Genomic DNA, 21,780 nt, shown 5'->3' on the forward strand with positions numbered 1-21,780 from the left:
TAATGTCAGAGTTTCTACCATTCAGTATAGTGTAACATGCCTCACCCTGACACTTTCCAAATGTGTTAGAGTACATCCCTGTTGAGCTCTCCTATTGTGGCTGAAGGTTATAAGTGTTGCAGTTCTGGAGAGCACAGGCTGGCCAGGTAGGTACAAGTCATGCTAAGCCAGTGAATAAATGGAGGACATTACAAGTAGACCTCAACTTACAATCAAAATTAAATCCAAAATTTCCATTGCTAAGCAAGACAGTTGTTAAGTGAATTTTGCCCCATTTTATGGCCTTTCTTTCCATAGTTGTTAAGTAAATCACGGCAGTTGTTAAGTTAGCAATATGGTTGTTAAGTGAATCTGGCTTCCCCATTGACTTTGCTTGTCAGAAGGTCTCAAAAATGACCCTGAGACAATGAAACCGCCATAAATACATGTCAGTTGCCAAGCATCCAAATTTTGATCACGTGATCATAAGGATACTTGTAAGTGTAAAAAACAGTCATCAGTCACTTTTTTCAATGTCATTGTAACTTCAAATGGTCACCAAATGAATAGTTGAAAGTCGAGGACTGCCTGTATATAGGGACCATATAGGAACCAAAAACCAGAGTGAAAGATGGAGTTCACTGGGTGAGTCAGGGCAAATCACTGAGTTGCTATTGTGTGAAAAAAAACTGGAGGAAACAGTACTAAGTATGTATTACCTGCTTACCATCTTTAGCTCTCAGAGGAAAGGAAGGTTAAAATTTAGCAATCTGTTAAAAACATGACATCTGACATACAGAGAAACACTGTCTGCTACTATTATGAAATGATAAAAATCAGAGTTTTTAGGGAGTTTGGATAACTAATAGGGCAAGCAAACCAGAGAACTGGAGGCTAGGGAAATAATAATATGATTGACCACATTGGACATTTTATAACAGATAATAAGATGAGACAGTCCTCTCATATGCTCCATTTGAAGCTCCTTAGAGAAAGGGTGGGACACAACCACAGTGCATTTTAAAAAATATGACTAACCAGCCAAATGTTTGGCTGCTGTCTTTGGTGGCTTCGGCCTCAGACCACACTGACATTTTATATCATCTACACACACTCAAGTCATTCTAACATAAAACTTTATGCCTTTCTCTCTCACACACAAATGCATAAGTTTTCATACATTCATCAGGATGGAATCCGATACATGATTCACAGAATTAAATGTGAACATTTTAAATTTATTTCTGCTGCACACACGTAAATCAATTGCAAAAAGAGACATCCAATTATAAAATGAAACATAAGCACACACAAAAATCCACTTCAAAGAAAAAAGATGATCCCAAGTAAGATCATCCCCCACTGGAAGACAGGATTTCATAGAGCATCTAGACTTGCATTTCTAATTGTCCTGTGTTCTTTGATCAAATCCTCCATCTTTTTTATTTCCACCCAAAAGGAAGGAAGGCAAAACAAAGTGTCTGATTGTGCTTTTTGATGAATAGTGATGGCTGTGGTCCATCTGAAGCATCACAAAACACGGACTATAGCACATACTTTAGTTGAAATCTCATCGACAGATGAGACTCACAGACTGTTTAGAGCCACGGCACTAAAATATATATAGCTAAGGGTTAGTACACTGGTAGAATGAGATTTACAATACAGGAAAAATATACAGGATTATATTATAAATCCATTCGATTTTTAAGCACCACAAAACTCTTTGGATTTCCTTGCTGAAAAGAAGCTAAGTATGGAATATATATATCTCCTATTTTTCCCATAACAACCACCCTATGAGGTGGGTTGGGTTGCTAGAGAGGGACTGGCCCAAGATCATTCATCCGGCTTTCAGGCCTAAGATGGGACTAGAACTCATAGTCCTCCTGGTTTCAAGGTCACTGGACCAAACTGGTTCCAAACTACACCAGAAATATAGAGAAATCTAGAGGACTTTTTGTTGCAATTCTATTTTAACAAACATGCTATGTGCAGAAATATTTAATAGAGCCCAAGAATATAGAAATATTTAATACATAATTCTCTAGAATAGATGAGTACAGTGTATCTGATTGGACAGGACAATAAAATGAACTTTCCTGGTTGTCACCCAGGCACATGAAACCAAAGCTTTCATCTTCTGGAGCTACACAATCTTCCTCAGGACCAATATTCAAATGTCTTACACTAATCCAATTAGTCATCTTAAAGACCAATTTTCCAAAGCCTGATGCTCCCTTATGCTATTGGAATCTCATGTGTTTAGAAGATGTGTTTACTCATCTAACAAGTCTTTTGCTCTGTAAAAATAAAAAAGTGAATGATCATTCAAATGAGCCAGCAAATCATCAGAAAGTAAAATGCAATGTTCCTCCTTCTCTTTCTCATTTCTTTCTGGATGATACTACAGTTTATAATTGGTGAAATATTCCAGATTTAAATTCCAAGCTGTCAGTCCAATACAAATGTTAAGCCTTTTTAATTCCAGATTCCTCAGTATGAATCATACAGTCATGTTTGAGACTATAGAGAGTTAAATAGCATCCTAAAAGAAAAAGATAAGATATTTATCGAAGTAACTGTTAACAACTCCTGATTATTGATTAACTGATTATTTTACAAGTATGTATGTAACCTATCAAGATCTGGTTTTCCGAGGTGGTTTACACCACATTAGAATCAGAAAAAGTAGTTTTAGTTCCCATTTATTAAGAAAGCTTTTAAAAACGTATGAATGACTGTTAATGCCCAATCTCAAATGGGATTCCTAGTGGCCTTATATTTAAGAAACTGAATATTGTCCAACTCTTGGAAGCTTCATCAAGGCTGTATCATCTCCTCACAGATCATTCACATTAGCTAACAATTAATATTGCTAATTTGGCAGCATACCCACAGCATTGCTGAAATTAAACCAGAAGCCTTCCTTTCTAACAAATTGGATTTTTTCATACTGGGATTTGAATGAGGAAGTGCTAAACTTCATACTTAGATGTCTTTGTAGACTGTATATGAATTTCTGTTTCCATGAGTGACTGAAATAATACTATATATGATTATTTCAGTCACTCATATGAATAATCATATTCATATTGTATAAACACAATAGAAACACATCAAAAGGGACAAAATATACTTAAAGATTACTGATATGTGGTAACTGATATAATCAATCTTTCAGTTTTGTCTTTATCCAGCTCTGGATAAAGACAAAACTGAAAGATTGATTATATCAGTTACCACATATAGGAATTCTGCAAAAACAAGATTATCCAGTCCTGAAATTGAACAAAATAAAATAAAAGCAGTTGATTTTCAAGTTTTTCAAGATTTCTAGATTATTTCACTGCAAAGACCTTAACAGTTTCATTATGTTTTTCTTGAACCTGACAACACAGCACCCTTGTCTCAGTTAATATTAGGGAAATAGTTTCCTCCAGAAAGAAAAACAAAACAAAAAACACAGCTCTCTTTTTTTCAGTGGCCATAGCAGACAATATCCTTTTTAACCAAAAAAGATAAGACTGCTTTTATTACACAAGCCATTTTGGGACAAAGGAAGCAATAACTTTCATGCTACGTTCAACAGAGAGTCCAAATATGGTCACAATAGAGAGGTGGGTGCATTTATTGAGTAGAATGCTGTAACAGCCTGTATTAAATAAAACGTCAAGGATTGTTGGAAATACAGAAGTTTTGTTTTTAATCTGCAAAAAAAAAAAAAAAAACCTTTGAAAGACACTATCCTGCTGCTACACACATGCCCTCAAATCCCTTACTCATATTTTAGTCAAAAAAAAAACCCTGGGATTAATTTTGCAGAATTATGGGTTGCCTTAAACTGCAGATTGTTCCTATCTATCTCTGCTGGCTATTCCCTGCACTGCTGTCATGCTCACCAGGTAAACTTCTGCCCTTCCAGCAGAAGGTGCTGTAAGGTTGAAAGATTGAAAATAATCATAATAACAACTACTATCCGCAAAACTACTTAAGGTTCAGTCAAAAAATGTTTAGAATGTTAGAGTAATTTCCCCTGAGCAAGAAATCACAAGAGCTACTACCAACAATACTTTAAAAGTTCCTTTCGTTTCAATATTGAAAAGGAAAACTGTTTGAATAGGAATGCACCATTAGTTGTACTCTTCCTTTGGATGTTGGCTGATAATAACATGTATTATTTATGTACTTTAATTAATTTACTGCTTATAACAAAAGGGGGAGGAGTATCCTCTCTGATCATAATGGCAAAAAAACAATGGCATATCCTTTGAGTTATGCAACAAAACTATCACAAAGGTAAAAAATAAGTTAAAGAGCTTTTTTAAAAAACCTCACAAACTGCCCCCAAACCCATTTGCATGGCTGCTCTGTGGCAATCTCCATCCCCACTCCCAGCCAAGAACTATTAAGTGCATAATTTATCAGGGGGGAAAGTGCTATTTTTCTATGCTACTTTTTCAAGCAAAATTGTATTTTGCACTGTAAACTAAAATGTTTTCTACATCTATGTATAAATGTTATTGCAGAATGAGGAGGAAGGCTATCAGAAGTAACCCCAACCTACAAAAATACAATGATTTCAACCAAAATTCATTTTATTTTGTATTTTTGATTCATTTCTACGCTTTTCTTTATTTGCTAACATTTGATTTTTAAAGTTATCCCTATAATTAGAAAAATGAAAAAATTACTTAAAAGACATGGCCTTCTAAAATATTATGTGTAATTTAAACAACACATAGCAGAAAAAGACTTATGTTTTCAATAATGACCCTGACCAGGCACCATATCTGCCTTTCCCCTTTTATCTTTTTTTGATAATTCTGCTAAGGTAAGAACCAAGATTAACCCGTTTGCAGAAAGATTAATGTGAAGCTTTCTATTTTAAATCCAGCACCAACTACGTTAAATTGTTCTTTAGAAAAAAGTTTGCTCTAACATGATAATATTGCAATCATTATTCTAATAAACTTTATTTGTTAGGAATATGAATTAAACCCTCTGAACACCTGACACAAAAAAACAGATTATGTCATCTGAGATATGTTTACTTAGAAGTGAACAAACACAAGTTCTCTTAACTTAAAACCTGCTCACAAACATAGATGAAAACCCAACTGGTTGCAATAGAACTTCCTTCCTGATAGAAGTATTTAGGTTTGCAGTTCTATGAATTTAAAATCCAGCTGAAAAAGCAAAAAAGCAACCAAAAATATTTCCTTTGTTTCTATTATATTTCAAGAAAATACTTCTATTTACAATGAGCTAGAAACCTTACAAATACAAAACCTTTAAACCCTGGAAAACAGCTGCTATTTACTGAACAATATAGTTCCAATAGAACTGTCAAATCAGTTTTCTTTTTTTCTCTCTCTCTCTGTTATACACACACACTCACACACAACCACAGAAAACAAAGCTGCTTCTGCAGCATTCTAATCACAATGAAGTATTATATTCCACCCATGTCCTTGCTGGGAATCAAAACCAGTCTCTGCTTAATGCTGGAGAAAAAAAAATCACATTTAATAATTGCACAATACTTCACAGGAAATGCTTACCTACAATCTTTAAGCCATATTGCAATCTTTTCATTGGGAATAGCGCCTGCAGGACAGAGGGAGGGCAGCAGAGCAAAACAAATCCAAGGGGAAAAGAGTTAGTTGACGAACCAGCTTATTATTTTTTAAAAACAAAAACAAAACAAAAAACCTAGACAGAATCTTAAACTAAGCGACTTGCAATGCAAATCAATCCATGCACATCATTTGGGAACAATGAGACAAGCTGAGATCATTCATCATTTTTCGGGACAAGAAAACAGCAAACATGTAAACAATTAAGCATCAGTTGACAGACCCCTTTAATTCAATTCAACGCAATGGAGTATGACTCTACTTGATCAATACAGTGAGTGCAATAAGCACATAAGAAGAGCACTCTTAGGCAGTGGTGGGATTCAAGTAATTTAACAACCGGTTCTCTGCCCTAATGATTTCTTCCAACAACCAGTTTGCCAAACTGCTCAGAAAGTTAACAACCGGTTCTCCCGAAGTGGTGCAAACTGGCTGAATCCCACCACTGCTCTTAGGCAAATATATTTTATAAAAGCCAGCCTAAGCAGGACATTTGAGGGAAGCAACTTTCTTCCCCAAGGTCAGCGCAGCTTACTCTCCAAAAAGGAAAGGGGAAAAAAAAAGTCGCAGAGGATAGTTTCGATTGAAGTGGGAACTAGAAATCCTTCCCACCCTGTCCCGGATTTGTCCCGACAGGAGCAGGCAAAGTCTTGTGTCTGGCATGTGAAAGGCTAAGCCGATTTCCTGAGAGCTATAAACTTCAGCGGACGTCATCGAACGCCTGACAGAAGCGCCATCCTCGCCTCGCGCATCAGAATGCGGGAAGCGCTGAGTATAAATCTGCGCTTAAAAAGCCTTTCAGGTGTCGCCGAGGCTCTTTCTTTTTTTCTTTTCTTTCTTTTTTTTTTTTGCACCTCGCTACCCGCGGGGAGGGCGGAACGAGCGACTCGCCTCCCAAAGAGACTGACCTCCTTCCGCAGTCAAGGGCAACTTGGCGCCGCACAGCTCCTGTTCAGCGGCCAGATCCGCCGGTTCTGGAGAGAGGCGCTCGGCCTCCGACGCTTGCCAGGAGTCCCTGCTTTTAGCCCAGGCTTTTCTCTTTTGCGCCACACCTTGCCATTCCTCGCCGGCGGCGGCCACCATCTTCTCCTCTTCCTCCATTGGGGGCTCCTACTTATGCTACTGCTCGCTTGGCCTCCCGACACCACCGCGGGGCTCCTCGCCGCCTTCTCCTCCTCCTCCTCCTCACGCAAAGCGACCTGGCTCGCCGGCTGCGGACGGGCGGCCGTTCCTCCTCCTCCTGCTGCTGCTGCTGCTGCAGCTGCCAAAAACGCCTCCAACCTGCACGGGAAAAAAAAAATAGCAGATCCGGAGGCGGATTTCTGTCTCTCTCTCTCTCTGGCGCTCCATTGAGCCGGGGCTGCGAGGAAGCGGCGTCTCGGCTTTGAATTCCGCCGCAAGCGCTTGCGCGGGCGCGCAAAAAGCCGATCCTTTCCGAAGTTGCCGAGGCGACCAGAGAAGCAAGCCGGAGGGAGGGAGGGAGAGAGGGAGGGAGGTGGGGGTGCCGCCCCAACATCTGCCTGCACAGCTGGCAAGAAAGCCGAGCAATAGCCGCAGCCTCATTTTTCCGCCTTGCAATGCCGAAAGGCCAACATTCTCTCCCCCCACCCCACGGACCCCATTTTGTTCCCCCCTCCTTCCAGGGCTGCAGGACAAGCTTTCCCTGAATTACAGCCCGAAGAGGGAGAGCCAGGAAAGGGGGACGAAGCGAAAGCAAGGCAGCGTCCGGACAAAAACTTAAACATACTCCCGGCCAAAGTAGGCTAGAAGACCCGTTTGAGCCCCAAACGAAGGCAGGGTTGCGCGAAACTCCCCATTAGTTTCCAATCAATCTCTTCCCTGCCTTTATCCTGCTCGCCTTTTGAAGGACCCGAGTTTTGATACGGCTTCTGCTGCCCACCCGCCTGCCTCTCCCGACAAGAACAGGCGGGTCTCCCCCTCCCTTCAATCCCGGGCGAAGGAAGCCTCTGACCGGCTTTGAAACTCACGTACGACGCTCGCTTCCCTCCGCCTGTGCAGCGCGCTCTGCAAACGGGGCGAGGGCGCCTCTCGCCGACTTCCTCATACTGCGTCTGGCGGGAGGCGAGCATTGCGACGGCCGCGGCGGCTTCTGCTCACGTGACGGGGGAGCACAGAGGCAACCCGGGCTTGGCCTGATTGAGCCGCGGGGAGGGGTCGGGTCAGGCCGGGTGGCCGCTTAGCCGGCGGTCGGAGAACCAGCAATAGCGCTTGAGATTTATACACGGTTGGACAGTACTTTATTACGGTTATTACTCTAAGCGGTTTGCAGAGTCAGCATCTTGCCCCCCAACAATCTGGGTCCTCGTTTTGCCGACCTCGGAAGGATGGAAAGCTGAGCGGACTAGCGAGCGGTGGGCCGCCTCAAAAGAGTTTCAGCTCGGTGCCGTGCAGATTGGGGAAGGGGTGAGGGGAAACGAATAACGGAGAAGTGGGTGGGACGAGACATCGAGAGCCTCTTCCTGGCCTCCCTCCGGTTCTGAAGTTAACTTCGTATCGTGTTTATTTACGGTCTGTTTCATTGCTTTACACACACACACACACACCGAAATCTCCGTTAACTTAAAATACAAAGGCAGAAAAATTCAGTGTCGAGAAAAATAAAACAAATTTAATTACCCACCAAAGCAGGACAGGTTAAGCCTATGCACCAAACACTTGCCGGAATAATGCTGTTTTTAAAGCTTGGAGGTCCTGGATGGCAAGGTATTCTAATATATGGGCCACTGAAATGTATGGTAAATATTAAATGTTTTGACTATTAATATTTTTGTTTACTTACTGTGTTGTTGACTGATCTTTCGGGACTTCATTATATTCCAATTCTCACCTCAAGTTGAAAAAGTTTAAGAATGGTGTTGGCAGAAGTTTGTCCTGTGACAGTGGCACATAGTACAGGTAGTCCTTGATTTACAACAGTTCATTTAGTGACCAAAGTTACAACGGCAATGAAAAAAGGGACTTAGGACCATTTTTCAGAGATACAACCTTTGCAGCATCCCCATGATCATGTGATCAAAATTCAGATGCTTGGCAGCTGGCTCATCCTTAAGATTGTTGCTGCGTCTCAGGGCCATGTGATCACTTTTTGCAACCTTCTGACAAGCAAAGTCAATAGGGAAGCCAGAAAGGTCGTAAAATGGGGCAAAACTCACTTAACAAATATCTCACTTAACAACAGAAATTTTGAGCTCAATTGTAGTCGTAACCTATTGGGTCAGAACTCTCAGAGCTCTTTTAAGGCTATTGGTTCTGGAAAGGACTATAGGTAGGCCTTGCTTAATATCTATACATTCAGCAACCAAAGTTACAATGGACCTGAACAAAGGGACTTATGACAGATCTTTGAAATTCCAATTGTTGTATTGCCCCTATGGTCAAATGGACAAAATCCAGACCACATTTAAAGCCAGCTTTTGGCAACCTACATACCTTTTGCTGTCAGCTGTCCGTGCCTCCCCCCAAGCCCTCCCGTTGCTGCTCCACCTACCACACTGCCCATCACTACTGGGGCCTTCTTTCACAAATACCTTCACGCTCCAGTGTAAAAGAAGGCATGCAAAAGAAGTTTCTTGCAGTACAGTAGTGGTGGCATAGGTAGCTGGCAGCAGGAAGTAGATGGATCGCCCAAAGGGCAGCGATAGGTGGATAGGGGAAGTTAGAATGGAGACAGTCCCTTATCTTCTTTCAAGAATGGCTTGCATACAGGTGGGTCTTCACCTAATGACTATGTGGGATTCACCCAATGAAACCAACTCAGATTGCCAGAACTGCCTTCATTAAGTGGAGTAGTCACATTACATTTTGCTTAATGTCTGCATCTGTTAGTAATGGAATTGCCGATCCCAATTAAGATTGTTAAGTAAAGACTAACTGTACAGCATCATTCGGATAAAGTAGCAGAGCAATGCTGTGATCCCTTAGCTTGGGGAGGTAGAAATCTGAACATTGAAATTTGACATCTCACCATACCATTGATGTAAAAATTGAAAAGCAAAGGAGCCAGAATCCATCCCCTTTTGAGTTTTAACCAACTTTATGAGAAACCCTTGTGTCACAGTCATGTGAGCACAAGTGACAGTGACAGAGAAAAAATGGCCCAGAGGCACCCAGTTAGTTGCCCCAGCTGAGGACGGGCTTGAACTCGGGTCCAGGCCTAGGGAAACATTTTAGCCACTGTAACACATTTACAATTAACATATTATTCTGAATAACTAGATCCTGATTTTTCATAAGAAGGTTCCAGGTTAACTTAAAAGACACCATCATTTTGTAAACAAAAAATCTTTACAATCAGCACTGGGGATTTACAGCAACCAGATTTTAAAATCCCAGCCACAGTATTGTAACACTCACAGTGTTATTGTTTCCATCCCACCCCCAAAGGTAACAGTGACTAAGGCCAAATTGAATATAATATAGGAGCATGAACAAGAGTCATATGGCAGCCAGGGGATTCCTCATCAGTCATTTGTCCCACCGTCGTCCTCTTCCTACTCTCTTTCTAGATCAGAACCCTTTCCTGCTACTGGATGGAAAAACCCCTCAGCCAAATGGTTATTTCTTCCATTTCAATCATTTGTGCCCTGATTACTTCATGACTCTATCTCTGTCTTGAAGACCACCTGGAACTTTCAACTGGACCACAATGCAGAGGTGCAAGCAGTGATGGGCATGCCTTGGTGCACCCATGTAACATTAATGGGTGATGTATGTCCCTCCCTCCTTCCCTCCGTCCCTCCCTCCCTCCCTTCCTTCCTTCCTTCTTCCTTCCTTCCTTCTTTCTTTCCTTCCTTCCTTCCTTCCTTCCTTCCTTCCTTCCTTCCTTCCTTCCTTCCTTCCTTCCATAGTTTTCAACTAACTTTCCAAGGTTCTCAACTGTCCAAGAAGTTAATATGAAAATTAGATGAGGGAAAGTAGAAGCAACTGGAAATAAATGACTAGCTTATCAGTGATACATCTAAAAAGAAAATTCTAAGGCATAATCATACTTTCCAAAGCAAGAAAAACACTGTTATTTGTTGCTTCCATATCTCCTGAGATTGGAGTAGAGGGAGCTAGGATATAACTAGCAATCAAGTGGAAGCAGGATGGAGAGAATATTGAACTTTTCATTCAATATTCATTAGGTCCTGTTGTGAGATTAATACCATTTGTCAGATTAATTTACTCTCTTCCTATTGTTCCTCATAAAGTTCTGTGAGTTAGGTTGAACCAAGAGATACTGATTGTCCCAATGTCCCAATCCAGCCCTTAATATATTGTACAGGCTTTACAGTGCTCTATAGCTATTGATCAGTTTTTAGTAATAAAAAGTCAAGCTCAAAATCAGTATGGCATGGTATGATGAGGGCTGCTGTCTTTGAATTGAGGGAATTTTGAAATTTTGGCAGGCATCAAAAAATGGCTGCCACAAGGAATGAGTATATGCATCTAATATCTGCTTCCATGGATGCTGCACATCACAAAATATTTTACAAACCAATAAAAAAAACAGATACAAAACATATGAAACTTAAAATATACTTGAGCAAGAACATCAATTGGGTTTTTTTTAGCCAATTCCTGGTTTCAATTTCCCTGCTTTTTATCAATCTGCCTTACCCCTCAGTTCATCAGAATGGGCAGAACGTAAAAACATACTTGGAATATGCCAAGAAACCATGAGTTATGCATCCTTGTTTACACGTAAATAATGATTAAACTCATTAGTTTCAATACCGTGGTTTATTTACTGGCATTTACTAATTTTACTAGTTCAGAAATGAAACATTTTCTGGCATATTATATATGAATCTTACTAAGACATTTTTGTAAAATCTCTTTAAACAGCAGCCACATATAGAACCAAAGGATCTTGGTATTAGCTCATGCATTTCTTGTCACGCAATATGTTGACTTAAACTGTCTGGTTTTTAAATGAAGCTTTTAGCATAGAATATGTGGAAGATTGATAATCACTGTGGTTTAAAAAGAAAACAAAAACTAAAGATCTTAGTTCAACACTGGATCTGGTGTGTGTATACTTCACTGGATTGGGGCCAGCATAGTCAATGAATTCAGTGTGTTTTGCTAATTGAAGTACAAATAATTCTTTTTCTGAAAAGAAACAATAAGTTCCCATGGGCCAAGCAATCGCTTTGAAACAATTTATTTGCATAAGCCAAATACTGAAGTTTAAATAAAGTACACAGAATAAAATAGTAGCCAACTGACCAACATATCCACAGAAGCTGTGGTCTAGTTTGTCAGATCATTAAATCAGTACATGGGGGAACAGGAGAGACTGGCGAAAGAGAAGAAAAAAAATTGATACTAAAGTTTTGGACTAATAATTCATTGATACAATATGAATTGTACAATATGAATTATGTAGCCGCACAATCTAAACAGTTGTACTTCTCTCCTGCTAAAAGATTGTAGGTAAAATAAACCCTTCTCCAAGATAAGAAGTTACTTTATGGGGAAGAATATATGAAGTGATCTAAAATTCAGTCAGCCGTTCAGGGTAGGCCAGGCCAGGTCTCAGACACCACAAGAAATATAGGAACTCTGTTGAGGTAGACTATAATGACAGAATCCTGAATGCATGGCAGTGTTTCCCCTTTCCTTCCTCTCACCATATCCCAAGAGTGAATGTGGAGTAATCCTGAGAGGTATTGTCACATGCTCCTTTTTTCCTGGCCTAAGTTCATGTTTTACTAATGGTCACTGCCCTTTTCCTCCAAGGTAATCTCTATACTCCTATACAAATTCAGTGGCATTTAAAATAACAAACTCACTTGGTGCCATAACTATGCTTAAACCCAAGAAGCACATACACATCTATAAGTAAAGGTTACTTAATATGAGCAGAACATGATGAGTTATAAATTATAGCCATAACAGCAAGCATTTTACAGTTTAAAAAAAACAAAACACTGCAAATAAGCTTTCAAAAATTCTACAGAATTTGATTGATAAAAGTTCTAAATATTTTATTTAGCCTTCACTAGAAGGTGGAATTGCTGCATTCAAGACTATCGCTATGTTATATATTACATATTGCATGTCACATGGAATATGTAGCATACTGTATAATACAATTATATAGACAACAGATCTGATTTATATTTGATGGAGACAGGTGTTGGAGAAAGGAGCTTTCACTTTCAACTTCAGCCTGCCGGCCTTCTCAAAATCTCACATAGGTTGGGAAACTAGATTTTGTTTCATGAGATAATCATAGGGTCTTGCATGAGCTGCCCTCACATTGCAAGGAAATTACATTCTACAGTTACAAAAAAAGGATGAGCCAGATTTAAGAAGCTTCAGTGACAAACTGCTTTTCTTAGACGAAATACTGCACTCTGCTATAATCGGAGGCAAGAAATGGTTTTGTTACTTCTAAAGGCATTGCAATAAATGGCTTTGAATCTTTCTATCATCAATTTTCCATAATCATAATCCTTAATTCCCTTCTGCGGAACTGACACTTCATATTTGCTAGCTTATTAACCTTTCTCATCCTATCTCCTGTATATGCCTGCATAGAAAATAGGACGAGCCCAGTAGAAGCAAGACCAATTATTCGGTCTTTCCAAGTTTGATTCACTATTATGGTTTACAGAGTAAAAACTACTGTATGTTGCCCAGGGAAATCTAAGAGGAAATGTAAAATGCATGAGATGCTATTTTATATAACTACTTACTGATTTTTCTCCTTCTAAAAGAGCCCATAGCAAATAAATAAACTATTTGTCCCTTTAGCTAACTGTTTCTTAGAATCTGATAAACATGCCCTAAGGCAGAAGTCACCAAGAACTGTGCCAGGACAGAAGTCCACCTTGTGGGCACCATGCCTCAATGAGAAGAACCTTATGAAAATCTGGGTACCATCAGGTTTATGCTTCTAAGAAGTAATCCCTGCCTGGGCTGAATGTTCTGAAAGGATGGATTCAGCAATTCTGCCTTGGGAATGGTTCCAAAGGAATAACTTTTTGTGATACATGTATAAGAGAGAGGAAGAGAATTGATAGAAGAGATGAATGGATGAATAGAAGGGAGAATGTGTGCATAAGAGTGTGCATGAGAGCCATGGTGGTGCAGTATTGCAGGCTAATTCTGTCAACTGCCATCAGTTCAATTCTCACCAGCTCAAGGTTGACTCAGTCTGTTCTGACCCAGCCTTAGCAGAAGCAAGAAACAGATTCCTTGTCACGAAAAACCCCTCTTTATTTACCTCTTGTGAATTAATTGCATTCACCCACCAAAAAGTCCAGGCAAGAGTCCTTCAAAGAGTTAACTGCAGTACCAGACCTTAACAGTTCCTTTTGATAATTTCAAGGCCATGAGCTCCCAGCCGAAAGGCTGCAAATTAAGTTCTGGCAAGCAGTGTCTGTGGTACAAAACACAATGAGCAAAATCTTCAGAAATACGAACTGTTGTCTCCTACGACAACCACTCCCCTTTCCTTCTATTTATTCCCCAGCCAGGGAGTGGCCATTCAGCGACCACATGTGCTTTGCTTCCTGAGACGACTCCTTGTCCTCCATTGTTCACCTCTCCTAACAGCTCTGCGCATACATGCATCTGGAACAGGCCCCAGCTGTTCTTCCTCCTCACTCATATCAGCCTCCAAAGGCAGCTGCCTCTCCGGTGGCTGGCAAATGTCAAACAGCCCTGGCTCTATCTCTGTGTCCGACGCAGAGCATCCATCAGAGCCTTCCCCAGACTCCAGAACTGGCCCAGGTTCCTCTCCAACCTCCTCATCGTCTGAGTCTGCCGCCAGCTCTGCTGGCAGCTGATGGGCCACAACACAGTCTTCCATCCAGAGGTGGGCTGCTGCTGGTTTGGACTGGTTCATGACCCACAGGTGGGCCTGCCCACCCGCCCCGGTGCTATCCTGTCCTATATTACCATGTTTTTGAAGCCACGCGCATGCATGGAAGGTGCTCTCTCTCACATTTTTGGTGCTGGGCAAACTGGTTGTTACAACCGGCAGCAGCCCACCACTGCTTCCATCCTTGGAATGTTGGGCACAATATGCTGACTAGAGGGCTGTAAAGCACTGTGAAGCGGTATATAAGTCAAAATGCTATTGCTAGTGCTATAAATGGATTAATGAAAGTTTGGATCCCAGACCCCAGAGAACTATCTCCAGTGGCATATAATCCTTGATGGTAAAAATGATGCCTATTTTGAGTTAAGGTTACATGGATGGGGCTGTTTTAGTAGGAAAGGAAGGATTGATATTGATGTACCAAGTGTTGACACATCAGTAAATCAAATGTGTTTTATATCATTCTTCATTATATGATTTATGTTCAGGAAAAAGTAATTACCTCTGTAAGAGAGAGAGAGAAACATATATGAGGATAGATAGAGATAACAATAGAGGGATAGAATGATTTTCAGTATGGCTTTTGATTAAAATATTAGATTTTAATCTATTGGGCTATTAGTTCATTGCTCTAAAAACACTATTTTTCATTCTTTACAGATGCTAATATTCTATGATACTTAATTGATACACGCATACATGTACACACACCAACACATATAAATTACCGTGCAAATCATACTGCAACAAATAGTTCCCATTTTAGACAGCTGTTGTTTATTATAGCAATAAGAACTGATTCTACTTTTGACATCTGCTAAACATTAAAAATAAAAAAAGGCAAGTGTCAGCAATATACTTGTCAACAATATAATGCCAACAATCACCAACCTGGCATTATTAATCCAAATACTGCTGTCCTGAAATCTTTTTTTTTTTCACTTGCCAGTAATTGTTTATAGATTAAGTTACAAAGACAAATGACGCAAGTGTCCCCTTTTATTGTTGTTGCTTTAGCGAAAGTTGGATCTAATCCACCTGTAGCTTTTCACAGGCTCTTGTTTTTTACAGACTGCTCTCATCAGCATTTGAAAGAAGCCCATTGAGTTTTTCCATGAAGGACCCCTCTGTGCAGGTTTTCTTTCATAAAGAGGACATTATCCAAAGGCAAAACTTGTCTTCCTAGCCAAGGAAATAAGGAAATCCGGGACATTTTGTCAGCACCTTCTTATTGACCACTGACTTGTATAAAAGGAAGGTGTAGATCCTTAGCTGCAGACTTTTAGGTACCTTAAAAGATTCTTGACAGATTGTCATTTTTCATATGTCAAAAGTGGGAAATGATTAAATAAGGGACTGGAAATTAATTGCATCAGCTACAGTATGCTTAATTTTAATTAATACCTGCACATTAAATCAAATGAAGTTTTCCTCCTGATCATAACTAGATTTTTCTACTTTTTTCAAAAATGGTATATAACCCTCTACTCAGAAACCTCTGCCAATCCATCTGCGTCTCCATATACTAATTTGCCTCTCCATGTATTAATGTACCTTTCTTTTCTATTATAAAAAAAATTAACAGTAATAAAATCATGTGCTGTTCCACATAAAAAGTTAATAAATTGCTAGTCTCCCCACCACCATATATTCAGTGCAGGTGAAGGACATGCATGCATTCATTTCCCAGGAAACTCTTTAAGTGACTGCTAGGGTGGAGAACTACAAATTCACCCCTCTTTCCTCCACTGCACTGGAGCAATAAAAGTGAAAACAAAGCATATGGGGCCATTTGAAGCTTATGGGGGAAATGGGGAATTGCTTTGTTTTATAATTCAATAGCTCCTGCCAGGCACAAGTAATCAGAACCACATATGAAGAGTTCAAGCTAACAACTTTATTATATTCTGCCTGTTATGCAGGAATCTCCCAAGACTGCCTACCTTCTTTAGCGAATAGATACAGTTCTATGAAACTTTGTGGGAGGAGATGTTTAGTCCCGGATCCCTTGTGGCTGCACAATATTTCACGGCTAATCCCCCATTTGAATCCTCCTCCCTGACTGACTGGCATTCCCCAACAACTCCTAACATAACAATTTATGTGCATCAATAAAACAATAAAACCAAAGCTAATTAAAACTCTGACAATCATAATATCGTTCTCCTAGCAATGTTAAACACGCTAAAGCCCACCCAGGAGAGTGTTTTCCAAATTTTCAGTGGTAGGTTGATCCATAGGGATGGAGCCAGTGGTGAAATCCAATTTTTTTTTAATACTGGTTCTGTGGGCGTGGCTTGGTGGGCATGATGTGGCTTGGTAGGCGTGGCAGGGGACAGATATTGCAAAATCTCCATTCCCACCCCATTCTGGGGCCAGCCAGAGGTATTTGCCGGTTCTCCGAACTACTCAAAATTTTCAGTGCCGGTTCTCCGAACTGCTGAAACTTACCTCTACCGGTTCTCCAGAACCTGCTGGATTTCACCCCTGGATGGAGCGTATATTGAAAAACATTGTTTCCTAGCCCTCTTTCCCCAAATTTATAAGAAAGGCGATACTCAATAATCCTAGATAGGACACATACATTGAACAGGTAGATAGTTCTGGAAATATGTAGATGCAGAGCTTGATAGGTAATGACCAGCACTTTGAACCATACTGAGAAGCCTACAGATAACCAATGCACCAGTAGTATGTGGTTCTAGCTGTAGTCATCCACTGGCAGAAAACTGATGCCTTTTATACAAACTGCAGTTTCCAGGTAGTCTTCAAAGATGACTCCAAGTTGGGTGCATTGTGATAGCCCATCTCAGAGGGGAGAGAATGAGTCACTGTCACCCAATATAAATCTAACAAATAAATAAAAATTACGGTGGGCGGGACAGGACAGAAACACTTCCATTAGATTCTACTTTTTAGAGGTGTTTCCAAAAGCTTCCTTTGTATAGACCTGAGGTCCTCTGGTCATGAAGTTCTGCTCCTAAGGAAAGAGAATGTACATGAGCCACAATCACTATGGAACCCCAAGCTGAAGCCAACACCTGGTTACTGTTTGCAACAACATGCTTTTGTACACATGCCAGGTTTGCATAAAACCACAGGCAAGGTGCAGCAACTACTGCGAGTGAATGGCTCTGCTGCTAGTTTTCTAACAGCCACGTTCCGGAGCCATCACTCCTCCCTAACCTCTCCTTTCCTCCACTTCCCTCATAATGGTCTTAGCTTTCGGATGCTGCTCTCTTGAAGACAGAAAGTTCAAAACAGCTCTGACTCATCATGCGTTATGAATCAGCAGTTTGAAGGCTTGCTTTGACTTTAAACATGGGGCGCTAGGAAATGCAGTACATAGCTGTGGGTGTGAAACTATTCCCTCCCTTTGAGGAATTTAACCAAATATCTCCGTTTTAGTCTTCACAGGCACATTCTTTTAGCAACTCCTAGAAACATCTTCTCCAAATTCGGGGGTGGGGGATGTGAAGGGGGGAGGGGGTAAAATGCAGAAACGAATTACATTCCCCCACATTTCTCAAGAACCTGGAATATGGGAAGTTTCAAGGGAAAAGCTGTCTTGAGTCTCTTCAGAAGTTCAAGGAGGACATTTTACAAGCAAAGGAGGAAATTGTGGCAAGAATCCAATTCTTGAAGTAATTTCCTCATGAATTATTCAACCTGGCTTGTAAAAATTTGAAGGAATCTAGTAGCACCTCTTCAGACTAGCCAATTTTATTAAAAGGCAGAAGCTTTTATGAGACAACAGCTCACTTCATCAGATGCATGAAGACCTTCAGTAGAACATCTCTATTACAGTCAGGCCCGTATACCATTTTATAATATGTTTTACAGAACTCAAATGAATATGCATAAAAAACTAATTAGGAAAAAAAATTGTAGCAAATTTTAGCAAAAGACCCTGCAAATACCCAGAGAGCTAAAAAGTTAAATATGTAAGATGAAATGATTAAGAATAGAAGTACTTTGCAAAAAATATAAGTAAACATACATATATCTTTTTAGTTACCAAACAGAGCAATATAAAATAACCCTACAAAACAGCACTAAAAGGTAAATAACATTTGTTCCTAGTCAAATTGAATAATTGTCATGTTTCACTATCAGTTTCTAAATAATATATGTTCTGAAAGAAAACTGAACAACTTTGAAGGTGGCATTGTGTAAAAGTGTAGAATTTATCTGGTTTATCTTCCTGGAAAAAAAATGTGGTTGCTAGGAGCCAACACTGATTTGATGACACATAATCAGTATATCAAGAACTGACTTAGAAATGGAGTTAAATACAAGAGACAAATGAATTCCATCATAAAATTGGCAGTACAGTAGCACTCGGTCCACAGTTTCAATTGCTTTTAAATGGCAGAAGAACAACAACAGCAATAAAAAATCTCTCATGGACAGAATATGTTGTTATCCTCCTTCGAGTAGGGATACATTTGGTGTGTTAAAAGCTATTAAGCTACAGTTCCTTACAATATTTTGTAATTGCAAGATATTAGCTAGGAGATAATCCAGGGGTGAAATGCTCCCTGATTGGACCAGAATCGTCTGATCCTGTAGCGATTTTTCCCTATGGTTCAGCAATCCAGTAGTGATTGCTGCCTGGGTGTCATTACTTCCTGGTTTTAACTGGATGCGCAGAAGGTGTGTGCATGTGTGGCACGTGCGCTTCCAAGCCGGTAAGAAAGGTAAGTAGATTTCACCCCCGAGATAATCCCGTTGTTTTATATATTTTTATATTATTTTGTGGACTTTTAATGCCCCAAATGGACACATCTGTTTATTATATTGTCAGACATCTTACAGTATACTTTAAAATTGGCTTTGAAGTTGATGAAACAAAGTTAAACTGCAACAAAACACAATTGACTCTCAATTGTTTTTAAATTAACAGCAAAACCGCACCGTTTATTATTTAACTTGCATGAACAAATGCAACTTCTAAAAGTTATTGAGACAGATGCCCTCAAATTTCTGTAATTTATTTATTTGTAGGATTTGTAGCTTTGCCAAGAAAAACCACACAATTCACAGCATAACTAAAATACATATATGGTGACATTACCAGGAAAGCCCTAGCACTCAAAACAGGTGAAATTCCCCTTCATTGACTTTCCAAGGAAGATAAGAACTAGTGGATCTATCCAAGTTCTTTGTATTAATATCCATTGTCAGCTCACTCCAGGCATAAGAAGACATGCATCTGCTGAGCTGTGGTGGCGCAGTGGTTAGAATGAAGTATTGCAGGCTAACTCTGCCCACAGCCAAACTTCAATCCTGACTGGTTCAAGGTTGACTCAGCTTTCCATCCTTCCAAGGTTGGTAAATAGAAGACCCAGATTGTTGGGGGCAATGTGCTGACTCTGTAAACTGCTTAGAGAGGGTCGTAAAGCACTATGAAGCGATATATAAGTCTAAGTGCTATTGCTGTTGCTGTTACTGTTTACTGATAGCTCCTCTCTAGAAGAATGCAGTAGAGTTGATAGGATTGTGTCAATGAATTAGAAATGATTGCTGGTGCATGAGATTTTGGACATCTGTGGAATTTGTCTCTCATCCTTTATTTATCTCCTTCTGATTTAAGTGCTAAATATTGTATCTAATGAGGAACTTAAATAAATAAGTTGTTATTATTCAGAGGGAGGTCACAATCAAGTAATCAACAATGGCTCCTCCAGACCATTGGAGTTTTGCAAAGAACAAGTGGACAAAGGCTAAGTACCACATTTGTATATTTTGTAAAAGATTGTTCTGTGAGGTCATACAATTAGCAGCAATGTAGCTGAGATCAGATCATTTCCTGTGTGCTCTGTAGGTATATCGGACTTCTGCTAACATGCTCAGAAACAGGATGAGTGTTGGCTGCAGGCTTCTGGAATTGATGAGTATCACAGCTGGCGGGCACTGGATAGGGAAGATTATTTTAGATTACCGGCTGCAATCGTACTATTGATATTGGATTTGGACCCAGTATTAGAAGTTAAGTGCTTTTCATTTTCTTTCTGAATGATACTTGAAGATAATGAAGTTTCCTTTAGACAAAAATAAGGTATTTTATAAGGCTAAATAGCCAGGAAAAAATGGATCATCAAATAAATCAAGCCAGAGTTCTCACTTGAAGTACAAATGACCCAGCTCTAATTATCATACTTTGGACACATAATACAAAGATTGTGCTGTCCAGAGAAATCTATAATTTTGAGAAAGATTAAAGGAAAGAGAAGAAGAGAACAACCAGCAACAAGGTGGATGGATTCCATTATAACAGTGATGGGTTGCTTCAGTGGAAGAACTGAAGCAACAGGTTATCCTTGAGAAAATCTATCTGTATGGGTCACTAGGATATTGACTTGATGGCAGATAATCAACAAGTCAATCATGCTGAATAGGTTGGTCTAGTTCTAGGGAGATCCAAGTTTCAGTCCATTAATGGAAACTCATTTGAGGACTTTGGGCCTATCACTCTCAGCCCAGCCTGTTTCTCAAGATAGCTATTGTGAAAATGAAGGGAGATTCCAATCTAAATGGTTGGAATGGAGTCTCTGAAGCAAAGGCAGAATAATAAATAATATAACAAAAATAACATCAGATTTTCCTCTTAGAGCAAATTTCTTAAACTTCATTGTAAAACTACTCCCAGCTCTGTCAAAGATAACTAAAAACTAAACAGCAGCTGTTTAATCTATGGTTTTAAGGCCGTGCTTTAATATTTGCACATAGCCTGAAAGGAATGACCACTTAATTCAACATGTCTTGCACTAATTCTTTGCACTAATGCGGTTATAAAATCCATTTAATAATGGTACAATATACAGCTCCTCCTTTCTGACTTGGCCAAAGCATGATTTGGAAAATATTGCTTGGAAACTTAATGAAATACTTTTGTATGGTCTTTTTGAAGCCGTTAAAAGTATAAAGGTGTTCCTTCCCGTTTCTGTCAGGGCTGCACTGACAGAAAGATTAGGCTTCCCCTTAATTCTGTTCCTAATGAGCTGAAGGGAGACTTTTCAATCTCTTTCAGTGTAGAAGGGTGTGTTAGATCAGGGGTCTCCAACCTTGGCAACTTTGGTGCCAATTCCTCAGGCAGCCAGCTTTGCTGGCTGAGGAATTCTGGGAGTTGAAGTCCACAAGTCTTAAAGTTGCCAAGGTTGGAGACCCCTGTGTTAGATGGATTATGTCAAGAAGTGGCAATCTCTTGGTAGATGGGCACACAGCACATTTTGTGAGTGTGTGGGTAGGGGGGTGGGGAAGTGTGACAGCCACGGTGGAGAAGGTGCAGAGTGTGAAGGTCTCTGAGATATACAGTATTTT

General features: G+C 39.9%; 1 protein-coding gene across 1 annotated transcript in view; it reads right to left on the reverse strand.

Moving 5' to 3' along the window:
• The window catches only part of ITPRID2 (ITPR interacting domain containing 2), a 72,311-nt gene extending 65,473 nt beyond the window's left edge, over window positions 1-6,838 (reverse strand). The window contains exons 1-2 of the mRNA XM_070945828.1: window positions 6,527-6,838; window positions 5,544-5,589 (exon numbers count right to left, since the gene is read on the reverse strand). Coding sequence (XP_070801929.1) covers window positions 5,544-5,589; window positions 6,527-6,719 — 239 coding nt within the window. The 5' untranslated portion in view covers window positions 6,720-6,838. The remainder of the gene's footprint in view (window positions 1-5,543; window positions 5,590-6,526) is intronic.
• Between the last annotated feature and the right edge of the window lie 14,942 nt (window positions 6,839-21,780).

Source organism: Pituophis catenifer, unplaced genomic scaffold (genome assembly GCF_029215685.1).
Source record: "Pituophis catenifer annectens isolate HBS135680 unplaced genomic scaffold, rPitCat1.0.hap2 SCAF_1, whole genome shotgun sequence".
NCBI lineage: Eukaryota > Metazoa > Chordata > Lepidosauria > Squamata > Colubridae > Pituophis > Pituophis catenifer.